The sequence below is a fragment of the Malurus melanocephalus genome, unplaced genomic scaffold (genome assembly GCF_030028575.1).
Source record: "Malurus melanocephalus ecotype Western Australia unplaced genomic scaffold, MMel_1.1 scaffold_37, whole genome shotgun sequence".
Taxonomy (NCBI): domain Eukaryota; kingdom Metazoa; phylum Chordata; class Aves; order Passeriformes; family Maluridae; genus Malurus; species Malurus melanocephalus.
Genome location: NW_026623269.1, coordinates 162,020 through 174,390, shown reverse-complemented (window position 1 = coordinate 174,390; position 12,371 = coordinate 162,020). Strand labels below are relative to the sequence as shown.

The 12,371-nt window shown below is 41.7% G+C and overlaps 1 protein-coding gene across 1 annotated transcript in view; it reads right to left on the bottom strand.

The window, feature by feature from the left end:
• Positions 1–9,526: 9,526 nt before the first annotated feature.
• CRB1 (crumbs cell polarity complex component 1) overlaps positions 9,527–12,371 on the bottom strand; it is an 88,734-nt gene continuing 85,889 nt past the window's right edge. The window contains exon 12 of the mRNA XM_057364234.1: positions 9,527–10,370. Coding sequence (XP_057220217.1) covers positions 10,155–10,370 — 216 coding nt within the window. The 3' untranslated portion in view covers positions 9,527–10,154. The remainder of the gene's footprint in view (positions 10,371–12,371) is intronic.

Below are 12,371 nucleotides of genomic sequence, written 5' to 3'. Positions count from 1 at the left end.
GTTCACCTGCTTCCCTTAGTTTTTTATCTCAGGGCACTGAGAGTGTGGCTGCAACTTGCCTTGTGTGGATGTTTGAGTGCTTTCAAACCTGASAATGAGAAAGGACTGAAAAAGAGGGGGTAAGAAGTAAAGGTAGTTGAGGTTAAGTTGGCAGAGTTTGCACCGCCAGCACAGCAGGACTCTTCCTGTSCATACAATACCAGGTGTCTATGACACTCAGAGGGGTTTGGTGTAGCAGCCATGTGTAGCACCCTTGATATGAGAGCTGGCTCGTGTATGAAGAGTTGTGTCATTTGAGGGAAAAATGCAGCTCAAAGCAGTGTTTTACTGCGGACTTATTTAGAAAGAGAAATCACTAACTGTCCTGTTCATTAGTAACTTCTTGATTGGTTGTGCTTCAAAAGCAAATGAGAACTGCTTTTGAAATACACTTTCACGCAGGGCAGCTGCAGCTGATCCCAAATGATGGACAAAGCATTTCATTTTTATTCCAGAACTCGCTGTGTGTTAACCTCATGTTCACAGAATGARAAGTAACTTTTATCAAATTCAGGGATTTAGATTTTTATTTGATGTGACAAGCAATAACAACAACAACAACAAAAACCTCAGCAATGCCTGGAGTGTTGTTGTGGGTTTGCTGGTATTCCAATAAAGCAGAGTAGAGTCAGTCTGCAGATTTTCACCAGTCAGAAAAAAAAATGCTAACAGCTTCTTGCACTTCAAAAGCCCAGAGGCAGTCAATCCTGTTAGAAATTCTGTATGAAACATAAACAAGTCCTAGTTCTAAAAGCAAAGTTTGGGAAGCACATTTGGCATATGCTGTGGGCTGTATGTTACTTCCTTTCTGTGACTGCCTGTTTCACATTCCTCCTGAGAGTCRAAGGGCTGGGCTCCTGATGGTGTACTGCTCCACTGATTTTTTATTTTCAAGTCCACYTCTCTCAAATAGTTGTCACTGAAAGATGAGTAACAAAGCAGCAACAAACTCCAACAACACTGAAAAAGCAGTACAGCGTGGCCTACAAAGAACCTACTAAGCTTGGTTGCAAGGCTTTTCCTTTTCAGTCTGTTATCTGTTTTTAATTGTTAAGTCCTAAACTACTCAGTCTCATGGATGAGACACAGTGAAGATGTACTCTGCCAGTGGAGCTTACACACTACTCACTTACCTACAGGAGTCTGTTTCCCCTCTGTGTATAATTCTGTGGATAACTAAATTGTGGTACTCTGCCTTGAAATGTGCTTTAGAAGTTGTAGATACAGCAGAAAGTTCTGTCCTGCCTACTGGCCTCAGCTCGGTTCCATCCTTGCATTGGCTCCACATTCAGTAATGCAGCACTTCATAGAGTCAGCAGTGTTCTGTTCACTGCTCCTTTTGAGAAAATAACCTGTTAATACAGTATCACCTGTTTAGCAATGAGGAGGATTATGTACCTAAAATGTTCAGCTGAATAATACATACAAACATCTGACATTTGGCCTGCTCTGAGAATAGGCGACATGCTTATTTAACGATTTTGAAAATGTTAAAATGGTGAGGTAGAAATTAAAATGTCATTTTAAAATATTTGTATTTAACTTCTCTGATTCAGTCCTATTCTACATTTCCCCTTGGCATATTCGTACTGGGGGTCACGGTAGCAGTCTGACACCGCAGATACTTTGAACAATATACTGAACATTGTTGGCATTTCTGCCTAATTAGTTGCATCCTATTTTGTGATTTGTCTTTGGTCCTTTGGGTTGCTGGCCCAGGATTTTTTTTTAACCTTTTTTTTTATGCTCATCATTGTCTCATTTTAAATGTCAACAGACCAGTATTTGTGTAATTGGTTTCTTCCCCTTACTTCTTTTCTCCCCAATGTCAGAAAATTTGACAAGCGATTTCTACATCTGAGGCAGGCTACACGAGAAAAATATATCCCAGGATGAGTGACAAATGCAAACTAATCCAGTCTGTGCAGGTCCTGAGTGCAGCCATATATTTTTCTGGCCAGTGGTCACTTTTACCCATGGTTTTGAATTAGAATGAGTTAAAATGAGTTTTGAGCTAGAACTACTCTGGGGCTGGTTTAATCACTCGTGCCAGCACCAGGCCACCCCAAAAGGCCAATCTGCATCTTCTCTGTTGGGCTCATTTCTCATGCAAAAACCTGCTGGAGCTTCCTTCTCCCTGGGGTCAGGTTTATCACAGTTATCCACAATCCTGCCCCAGATCCCTCTGGAAGGAAACCCTTGGCACTGGGCTCGTTCAACTGGACACTGAGCTTTTATCCATTCCGGAAGGGAAGTGTCAAACTGCTGGTTTGCTTTCAACAACCATCACTTGATGCAGGCTTGTGCCCAAGGGAGTATTTTAATCTCTGGAAGAGCTGCAGTCACCGACACACGAGGATGCAGTGCCAGCAGCTGAGGGAGGACTGCAGCACCGGGGTGCTCTTCTGTTCGCTTTTTCCCTGCGTTGCCCCTGGGGTCACATCGCCTTAGGGTGGCCCTGCACAGCCCWTCCCTTGCTCCCAGTCCCCCTCTGCTGCTGCTCCTGCTGAATCTCTGCTGCCAAGAAGGGTTAGCGCAGGTGCCAAGTGAAACTGAGCGGGTTTAAATTGGAAACACACATTTTTGTCAGYGCTGGTTATTACAGTACGTGCCCGTGGAAATTGCGCTTTTGCTGGAGCTGCAGGTGGAAGCTGAAAGGTCGCACACAATATTGAGCTGAGGAGAATGGCATGCTTCTTCCATGGAGAGCATGGAACCAGATGAAGGCCTGTGTGGTTTTTCTCTGATCAAAAAAAAAGATTTAAAGCCATGATTTGGACATGCCCGCCTTGGGGGTGCTTGACAATATTAGATGGATTGCTTTGTCAAATGACTCTTAGGAAAGAAAAATCACAGCCAGGTAAAATCCAACATTAAAAGCAACATTTGTGAAACTAAGTAAAAATACAGCAAAGTTGCTCAAATTGGTTGCAATATAAAATCTCCCAATATATTTTTATCCAGTAAATATCATTTTGAAATAACCTAAACTTAGAAAAATCACCACTGAATCGAGAACTCTGCCTGGCCTTCAGTACTCCACCTGTGCCTTGATTCATAATTTATATTCTGGCTTTTTGCTGTGCAAGAGGTCTTCACACCTCATGGCATGCATTATAGATGGAGGAGTTTAGGTTAAAACATGCTTTTACTGTGAGGCTTGGGATACCGCCCGCTCTCCACATCAAATTCATGTGTGCAATTTAAACAAGACCTCACTCTGCTCCCAATAAATGCACACCAGATGTATCTTTTATAAACGTTCGGTTTTGCAGCATCTTGACACATGCCAGTAGTTTGAAGGCTGTGCATGCTTCAGTGGGGCATGAAAGCCCCATCCATTCATTCAACTGTGACATCTTGCAATAGGCAAAATTCTAGTGGTGTCAGCTATTCGCTGCTCAACTTTATTGAGTTACAATGCCTAATCTGATGCTCTTTTTTTGAATTGTTTTCAGAGGTGTCAGTTTTCTTTAGCTGAGAGGTGATTGAATAGCACAGGAAAAGGAACTTGGCCAAAATCCTCTGATCCGTGATTCCTGATGTTATGTGACATTACATATGTAAGGTTTGTCCTGCAGTGAGACTTGGGGCTTTTGTTAAATAAAACATAGTACAGAAATTTGGGGCTGGGAAAAGACTTTGCTGTCTCTTATCTAAGACAAGTTTTCTGCTGAGGGACTGTATTTAGGGCCATTTTTAAGTGTGTCAACTATTTTCCTTATTGAATACTGTAAATTAGATTAAGTTTATTATTAATTAGCATCTATGAGAACAATAATAGTAGGTAGATGCAATGACAAAAAATTGTGGTTTAGTTAACCATTGGCCAGAAAGCTGGATGAATCAGATGCTTTCCTGACTTCTTCCAGGACCAGGAGGTGTGTTCTGGAAGCTTGGGGAAAGTATTCCCACCTGGAAAAGTAGCATGGCATCATCGCTGTAAGTCTGTGAAATGTCCTGAGAAAGATAATTCTATTTGTTGAAACAAGTAAGAATTCTTGTGCTTCCTTGTGGCATAGAGAAACAAATCTGTGGTGGTGGTGGTGATGTTCCTCTTCCAGAGAACAAATTAAAAAAATATAAAAAGTTTTTATATTTAAACCCCAGAAGGCTTTGGAGAGTACGGTCTTGACATTCAGTTACTACAATAATGGCAAACATGAGTTTCATGGTTTTGGAGACTTCTCAGGTTCAGTCTTAAAAGGGGCAATTGATTTAAGCAGTGAAATAGGCTTCCCCAGAAATCCCTTTGACACAGTTGGATTCTCCTGCTTTAACTTGTGCTTTTACAGAATAAATAAACTTTTATTGAGGTTTCAGAGAAACTAAAAGATTGGACAATTATTAAAAAAAAACAAACAACTAATGATGCTTAACAAAGGACCTGGAACAGTTCCTCTTGGGGAATCTGGGACAAGGAAATAGTGGCTGACACACATTTATCAAAGGAGAAGATAAGAGTAATTCCTCAATGGATTTGGGTTCACCAAGGTACTTTGTGATTATCTGGCAGTGCTTGAAGTGCCCTGCTCTGGGTGCACCACGGCTGCTCTGGCTGCTGCACAGGATGCTGCTGGTAGRGTTTGGTTGGTCACAGGCCAACATGCTGAAAAAAAAACTCCCACAAAAGTTCACCTTCTGTCCTGGTTGTATCATTTCTGTGAAATCAGCTGTTGCTCCCGAGAGAATTTGTAGCAACATCCTTGCCTTCATGACAGGCCATTCCAATAGGGTCAGAGGGCAGGGGCATGGGAATGGCAGACCTCAGCTGTGAAAGAGACTGTGCAGAGAGCATGGARGGGACCAGAAGGGAGGCAGAGCTGGCCCATGGCCTCAAAGGCATCTTCTCACCATTGGGAGTGTTTCTTTAGGTGCTGCCTCCTCAGGTTTTGCTGTTTGGGAATCACTTGCTCCCAGGCCATTGCTCCAAGGCACATCAGAGGGAAGGAATTATGTCTGGGGGTGTCCTGTTCTGCAGCCCRCAGGACCTGAACTGCTCCCAGGGCACCCTGTCAGGGTGCTGATGCTTTTGAGGCTATAGGACTCTTCTGCTTCTGAGGTCATTGATCTTTTTTGAAAAGTAACAGAAAGGCTTTTGAAGTGAGCAAGAAATCCCTCATGAAAATGAGACTTCCATTAAGTGAAGAAAATCCTCACAGCTSTGCCACTTTTCTGCCTGTGCTCGTCCACAGTGCTGGGGAGACAGCAATCATTTCAAAAACAGAGCATGTGCTTCTCAGCTTGTAGGAATTGGCTTCTGTGGGACTGCATCGATTTGTGCCACCTTGGGAGCTGGCACAGACATGTCCCTGTGATGGTCCAGGGCAGTGGGGCGGGGTGGATGCAGCAGAGGATGGTGAGATGGCAGTGCTGAGGCTTGCAGCCCCCACTGTTCATCTCATTCCCAGCTATGGAAAATGTTTGATTCCTAATGGCAAATTTGACTTCTTCARCAGTAAATATAGTTCTGACCTGGGGATTATTTCCTTTGTAATTGCATGATTAAATAATCCCAGAAAGCAAAAATAACACAGGTTCCATGCAACTTGATATAATCCTTATTTATTGGTCCTTTTGGTCCTGTACAGAGCAGAACAGTAATATGTATATTCATCTAAACTATGAACACATTATATACATATAGAGAAGGAGCATTTAATTTTACATAAAATGGAGAAGGCACATACTGCAAGGTWGTGCTCAGTGTTTTGGATCTCACCTTTTCCAGGGAAAAGGGAATGGGCTGTGAAATGTGGTTAAGTTTCTTCATCCTTCCCCTGCCTCTGAATATCTTCAGAGGGATTTGGTGCAGAGCAGACTGTGTGCTCTAGCCTAGCACCCTCTCTTTCTATATAGAAGGGTGTTAGACCTGAAGAAAAAGTTTAAACACACAAGGTTTGGGAGAATATTGAGCATTTTTTTCTTTAATGGACAGATTGCAAGTGATCATGAATAATATATTATGCTTTAAGCTTTTGAGTCAAATAGTGAGAGAGATTAAACAAATGGAATTTTGGAATATTTTAAGTCTCTTACGTGGAGATCCCTGCACAGTAGTGGAGGTTACCAGTGCATTTTCAAGAACCAGAAGCCAATTTAGGTATTTTTTTTCCTTATAGCAGCACAAATGCTCTCCACAACTCCTAGATGTTATTACTCCTCCCTGAATGTCTGTGCTTCTATACATTCTATTAAACCCCTGGGCTGGGAAGCAGAAAATAGCTTGACATCTGCTATCTCAGTCTTAATCTGTGGGTTAAATTTCCTCAGGGATGTTATTAGACACTCTTTAAAATGTATTCTCTTTTGTTTTAGCTGTTGTTCCCTKGTTAAGATATGGCCCAGAAGGGTCAGTCTTCCTAACCATGTATTTTATGGTCGCTATAGCATGTTCATGTAGTGACAGCTTTGGGACTTTTTGTGCTTCTCCAGGCTGCCATTGAGCATTTCCAGCTGCAGCATCTATCTCCCTGCTGCCTTTGGATGTTGCTTTGTTAATTCAGCTTTTCGGGAAGTGTATTTGGAACTGACATTTGTTGCCTTCTGGGCCTTTTCTTGTTTGTTKCTTATAAGATCACAGAGTTCTGAATATTTCACATTTTAATCCCTATTTGAAGTTAAAGGTGCTCCCTCAAAGTTACTGTACCCAGATATGCTTCAATAGGAAATTCTCATTCCTGACTCACCATCATCCTCGCTCTGTTGCCTTTGGCCTCACTGCTGTGAAAGTCCAGCTTCACCCTTGCTGCGATCCAGCTTTTGCCTCCACCTCCCTCAAGTGCCATTCTCTTTCATTTCCTTCTCTTCTCTCATTTTTCTGTGAATTTCCACCACTCTTACTTTTATCACTTCCTCTCCACTGAGGCTGACAGCAATCACAACTTACTCTAATCTTAGTTTAAAGGTTTTTCCCCTGCCTTCTGTCTCCTTGACTTACTTTCTACAAACCACACTTGTATTTCACTGTGAGATTTTTCCCTTTGTTGTGCTTTTATGGGTGTCTTTTTAATTCTCTAGGAGCATATTCCTCCTGAACTCTCTTTGGTCTGTATGAAAAGTCTTCAGGCTTTCATCTTCTCTGCCTCTTCCTTCCTCTGTGCACGCTCCTGGGTATCTTGCTCAGCCCTATAGATTCTCTCTGTGGCAACACTTTCTGGAATATTTTATTACATCTGTGGAGATTGTTTTTCCACTGTCTCCAAATTTCATCCAAAAAGTCAAAACACAGAGAGGAGCAGGTTTACTCTTCAGCCATTTCCTTACTCTTGCTGTCTTTCCTCAAACTTTCCTTCAAGTTATTTCTCCTTGCAAACTGCCCTCATCTTCAGCTCCTTTCTCCCTTCTGTCCTTCTTTCTTTAAATGAGGTAATAATTAAGCCTGGAAGGGGCCTGCTGATATCATCTAATTCAACCTCCTGCTCAAACAAGGGCAGACTTCAAAGTTAGATTTTTATTATARCCATCCTACTGCTATTTCTGATGTGAGTTAATTTCTGTTTTTGTTTCTCTATCTCTGCCATTCCCTGAGATCTCTCAGTTTTATCAGTTGAGCTCATTGGCCAGGAGTAGAAGCATCTTCTTCACATCCTCTTTATTAGTCCAAAGCTGCTTCAGCTGCATGGGCCTAATTCACACTTCCAGCTCTGCCCTGGTGTTCAGAGCTTGCTGGCCCCAAGCTTTTCCCAGCCTGCAGCCTTCCAGCTTCTCTTCACTCATCACTGCTTGCTCCTGTGATCACAGCCTCCCATTCTTTGCCCACTTGGCCACTTTCTTGGCACAGCAGGCCTTGTCTTTGGGTCTCTCGCAGCTCTTTCGTGTGAGGCAAAGCCCMCATGTGTAAGAATCCACACAAATCACTTGTGCTTCACCTGTGGCCTCTCATCTTCACATGCTGTTGTCTGCTGTCTTGTTTACTTGGTGTCTGCTGCCTCAAACTGGGCACTCTTTGAGTCAATTGATCCTTATTTTTCCCTCCAGTCTTTCTAGAACTGATCACACCTAACAAATTTTGCTGTGCTTTATTATGCCTCAGCAGTGTCTCATGGGGCAAAAGCTGAGCTGAATCAAAAGTTTCAATTAAAGGCTACTGCATCTGTGATTACATAAAGCCATGGTTTGAAAAGATCCGCCCTGATTGTCTGCTCTCTTATCATAATTTTAGTAACTTATTTTTCCATTCTTTCCTCAGTTGTCATTTGAACTCTCTGCATTTAGACTGCAGCTGTACAACATTCTAAATAATAAGCTTCAGTAGTAAAGCTGTAAATTGGGCTGGAATAAAATCTGTCGCGTATTTTTGCTGTGACTACATTCTGCTCTTCTAACTCGGCTTGAATCCAACCATCCACTCACATTTTCTGTAGTGCCCTGCTTTGAAAGATATTGGTGAGGACTGSAAAAAGTCCTGAATGTGCTTCCTATCGTAGTTACTGCTAATCATCTAATACAGAAATAAAAGTGAGTGGCATTGATCTTCAGCAATCCCTTAAGGGGCTCATTCAAAATGAACCATGAATTGATCATTAATTTAAAAGATGAGTTAAACTCTTGGATACTGAGCGTGCGTACTCCGTTATGCAACTCCTGGAATAATCATCTGGGGTTTGCTGTGTCTATCTGGRATGTTTCACCACTGTGGGAACATCTAAGCTGAAGTGCAGAAAGAAAGTCTTCATGGACTTTCCATGCTGCTGCCTCCTTATTGTGGGTTCAGTTTGTGTGGGAGCAATGTTTATGATTAAATTACTTGACTGCATCTGGAAATTGACTGCATGAATTACAGTTAAAGTTTGCCTCTCCATTCCAAGACCCGCTTTGACCTGGGTATATTTTGGCACTTAGAACCATACAATTAATGAGGCTGGAAAATACCTTTAAGGTCATGGAGTCCAACAGTTAACTTATMTTTTCAAATGTCTATTTCATTGCAAGGTTTTGTTGTAGCAAATGTTTGTTTCATTGCATTACATGTCAATGTAATTTTTATTACGTCTCTGTAAATGTCTGTCTCATTACAAGATTTCTTCCAAGCTTCTGCCTTACATGTCATGCATTTGTTTCTTTTTCAACAAAGCAACCCTYTTGCTGCTGAGGTTTATGAGGTAGTTAAATAGGATTATCCCTGTTTTAAAAGAGGAAAATTGGGGCATAAAAATTTATTTGCCCATGATCTTATGAGAATTCTGAGCTCCAGGAGAAGCAYCAAGTTTGTCCTGATTAGTTTCAAGCCAGTGTTCTACCTGTAGGCCACTTCTGCCTCTTTCCTAATATTTTCCATCAGCTTTAGGAAACATTGCTGAGCATGCTTTTTGGCAGCCAATGTATATTTGAAATGTGAGAAGCAATAATTTTCTAAAAGGGGCCATTGGGTGGTATTGCAATAGGAAAATGGGTGGATGCACACCATTTKTTTGGGATATTTAGATGTCTCCTGTCAGGTTGGGCCCACTGGATATTTTAGGCCACGGTCTTCCATCCTAGGAGAAATACATGGTTTTGTGGAAACTGAAATTCATTTCAGCTTCATTTTATTAAAAGGTGGAGGGCCAGCAAGTAAAATGAAAGAACCAGAAGAAAGAAAAACAAATGTGAAGCATTTATTTTGGAGAGTTTTCGCACAGCTTCCTTTTAATCCCTGATTAACAAATGGAAGTAGATACACTGAGACACAGCTCTAGTACTAAAACCTTTGATAACAGAATTACAATGTCTTTATTGTACAGGCTTAGTTGATTTGTCTGYATCATCTTGTGATTGCCAGGCAGCCAGAGGAGAGTGCAAAGGAGAAGCTGTTATCCATATTGTGTCCAGGACAGGCACTTACATTTATCCCAGGAGCCATTACTGTTGGTAATGCCTACTKCTGATTATCAAGGCTGGAGTTTCCAGTGCAAAAATAAAAATTGTCCTTGGATGGGCTGGTCCAAAGCAATGATAAATGTCATTGGTTCACTTAAATGCTAAAAGAATTTCCGGGTTACTGAACTTAAAAGGAAAGCGGTGAAAGCCCCGAATCACTGTGATATTTAACAAAATGAAAATTAATGTATCTAACATATGTACAGTGTCCCCTTTCAGCCGTCTCTGAGGATGGGGGCTGCCTTGGCTTCCCTCTAGATGAGCCTTTCCATGGGCGGTGGCTGCACCATGTTCCACATCTCCACGCGGGATCCCTCCTTCTCCTGCCGGCTGGGGCTGTACGTGCCCTGCGTGGCYCTTTTGTTGGCCGTGACCACGGAGAGCAGCAGTGCCAGCGACAGCATCAGCAGCAAGGCCAGCATCACGGAGCCGATGCAGGTGAAAATCCTCGAGACCAGGTCAGCTGTCAGCTGCAAGGATCGASACAATTGCGATATCATTTCTGTCACCACAAGGCTGAGACACACTTGAGCTACACAAAAACCATGGCTCTGCACAGGTGAGCTACTGCTGAAGCACCATTCATTGATAGGGAACTGAATTAAGCCCTCCAGATTTTGGTCTTTGGACTCTKGAGAGTTTAGTGTTCAAGGCAGAACTGGATGAATTTCATGCAATGACCCATTTCTTTTGACAGTTTCCTTACCTTGAAAATAACCTGTAAGTTTGTGTGTCTGTGGACTGCAGTGGTAATACAGCAATTATTGAATCACCTCAATAATAATTCATTATTCCTAGTTTGCTTGTAAGCACTTTATTGMTGGTCTTGGCTACTGCAAGTTAAACATGAGCTAATTTGAATATATATTGAGTCACATTTCTGTTTATCTTGCTGGAGTGAAATTTATATGAATATACATATGTATATATATGTGTGTATATATATATACACACACTTACATATATAGAAAATTTGCTTACATTAAATATTATAAAATGTAGTACTTCTACAGGCATTCCTACCAGTGAACTTTTCTACTAGTATGTTTGCATGAAATAAGCATATGGAAGCTGCACAGGATTAATAATCAGTATAATTTCACAAACAAGTTTTAAAATGTTCATGCAGCTCTTCTTCCACACACAGTTTTCATAGCTTCGTCTACAGAAACACAAGCAGTACAGCACAGGATGAACGGAAGGATGCTCTGATTTTTTKGGGTTTTTTTTTCAGTTTTCATGTGGCAGTGGGAAAYGTAATAATGTCAGAAGGCAGAGTGCACATAAACCAATCTGTCAGTTGGAAAGCTTCAGACCAGAGAAATTTTCTAGTTGGTAGATGAACGTTTTATACACATCTATGTATGCACTTTCATGTGTAAAAAATGCTTATGGTGAGGAGAGCAATGAAGTGATGTGGTTAGTGTGGAAAAGTGGTCACTATGGACAGAATGACCCTAGCAGGAATTGAACTTCTGGGCAGATTCTGCCATCCATCATCTTTTGATTTGTATTACAAGTGACAGCTGAACTGCCCGCGATGAATGTGCGCTTGAGGCTGAGCTTTCAAATCCCCAAATATTTAGAAATGGAAAACAGCAGGTCAGAGCTCCACGTTGCAGGGTATTTGAGTGATCTGCCTCCTCGTCATTCCTAAGGAAGGGCAATCACAGTCCAGAGCACGAGGATGATTTTGCACTCAGCGCTGGATGCCCTGGAACTGGCTGCTCTGTGTGAGTATGTGCACCCCTTGGACTGGTGCCTTTGCAGGAGAGCAGCAGTGCCAGAGGKAAAGTGTTAAAACAATCCTGCCTCTTTTTCCTCCCTCCAATTCCACACTGATATAAAAGGTCCTGCTATAACAGTAAAAGCGAGTTTGGCTCAGGGGTTCTCTCCAGGGGATAAATGATCGACTAGGATATTTTCCTCTGTCCTTGATGGCTAAATATATGGTCCCTGGGATTTTAAAAACGTTTTTCCCAATAGAAATATAATGYAGGTGTCAGACCAAATGACTGCATCTCTAAAACAAGGTGGCATGAAGCATGTTGGTCTATTAAATTGTATTGGATTGGGAAGGTTATTTCATCTTTGGATGGTGTTACAGACATATTTGAGATCTCAGTTTTGCTCTGTGCTCTGTTGGACTAAATGACCCTAGTTCCKCTTGTCTCAGAGAGGCAGCAAATTTTTAATGGAATTTTTGTTCTCAGAAGCTCTCTTTTATTTTCATTGCTCTGGGAAAATAACGACTAAGATAGTCCAGTTAACTCTGATTCTAGGGTTGAAAAGGACATTTGCAAAAGAAAGTTGCTACCATAGGCAAATGRAGGGTATGGCCTTGCCTCTGGTATGTGATATTTCTGAACTCAGTCCATACTCTTTCCATTCCTGTTGTGAGCATGTCTGTCTCTATCGATGGAGACATTTTCATTTATGATAACCTTTAAATTAGTTTGATTTCTTAAAGA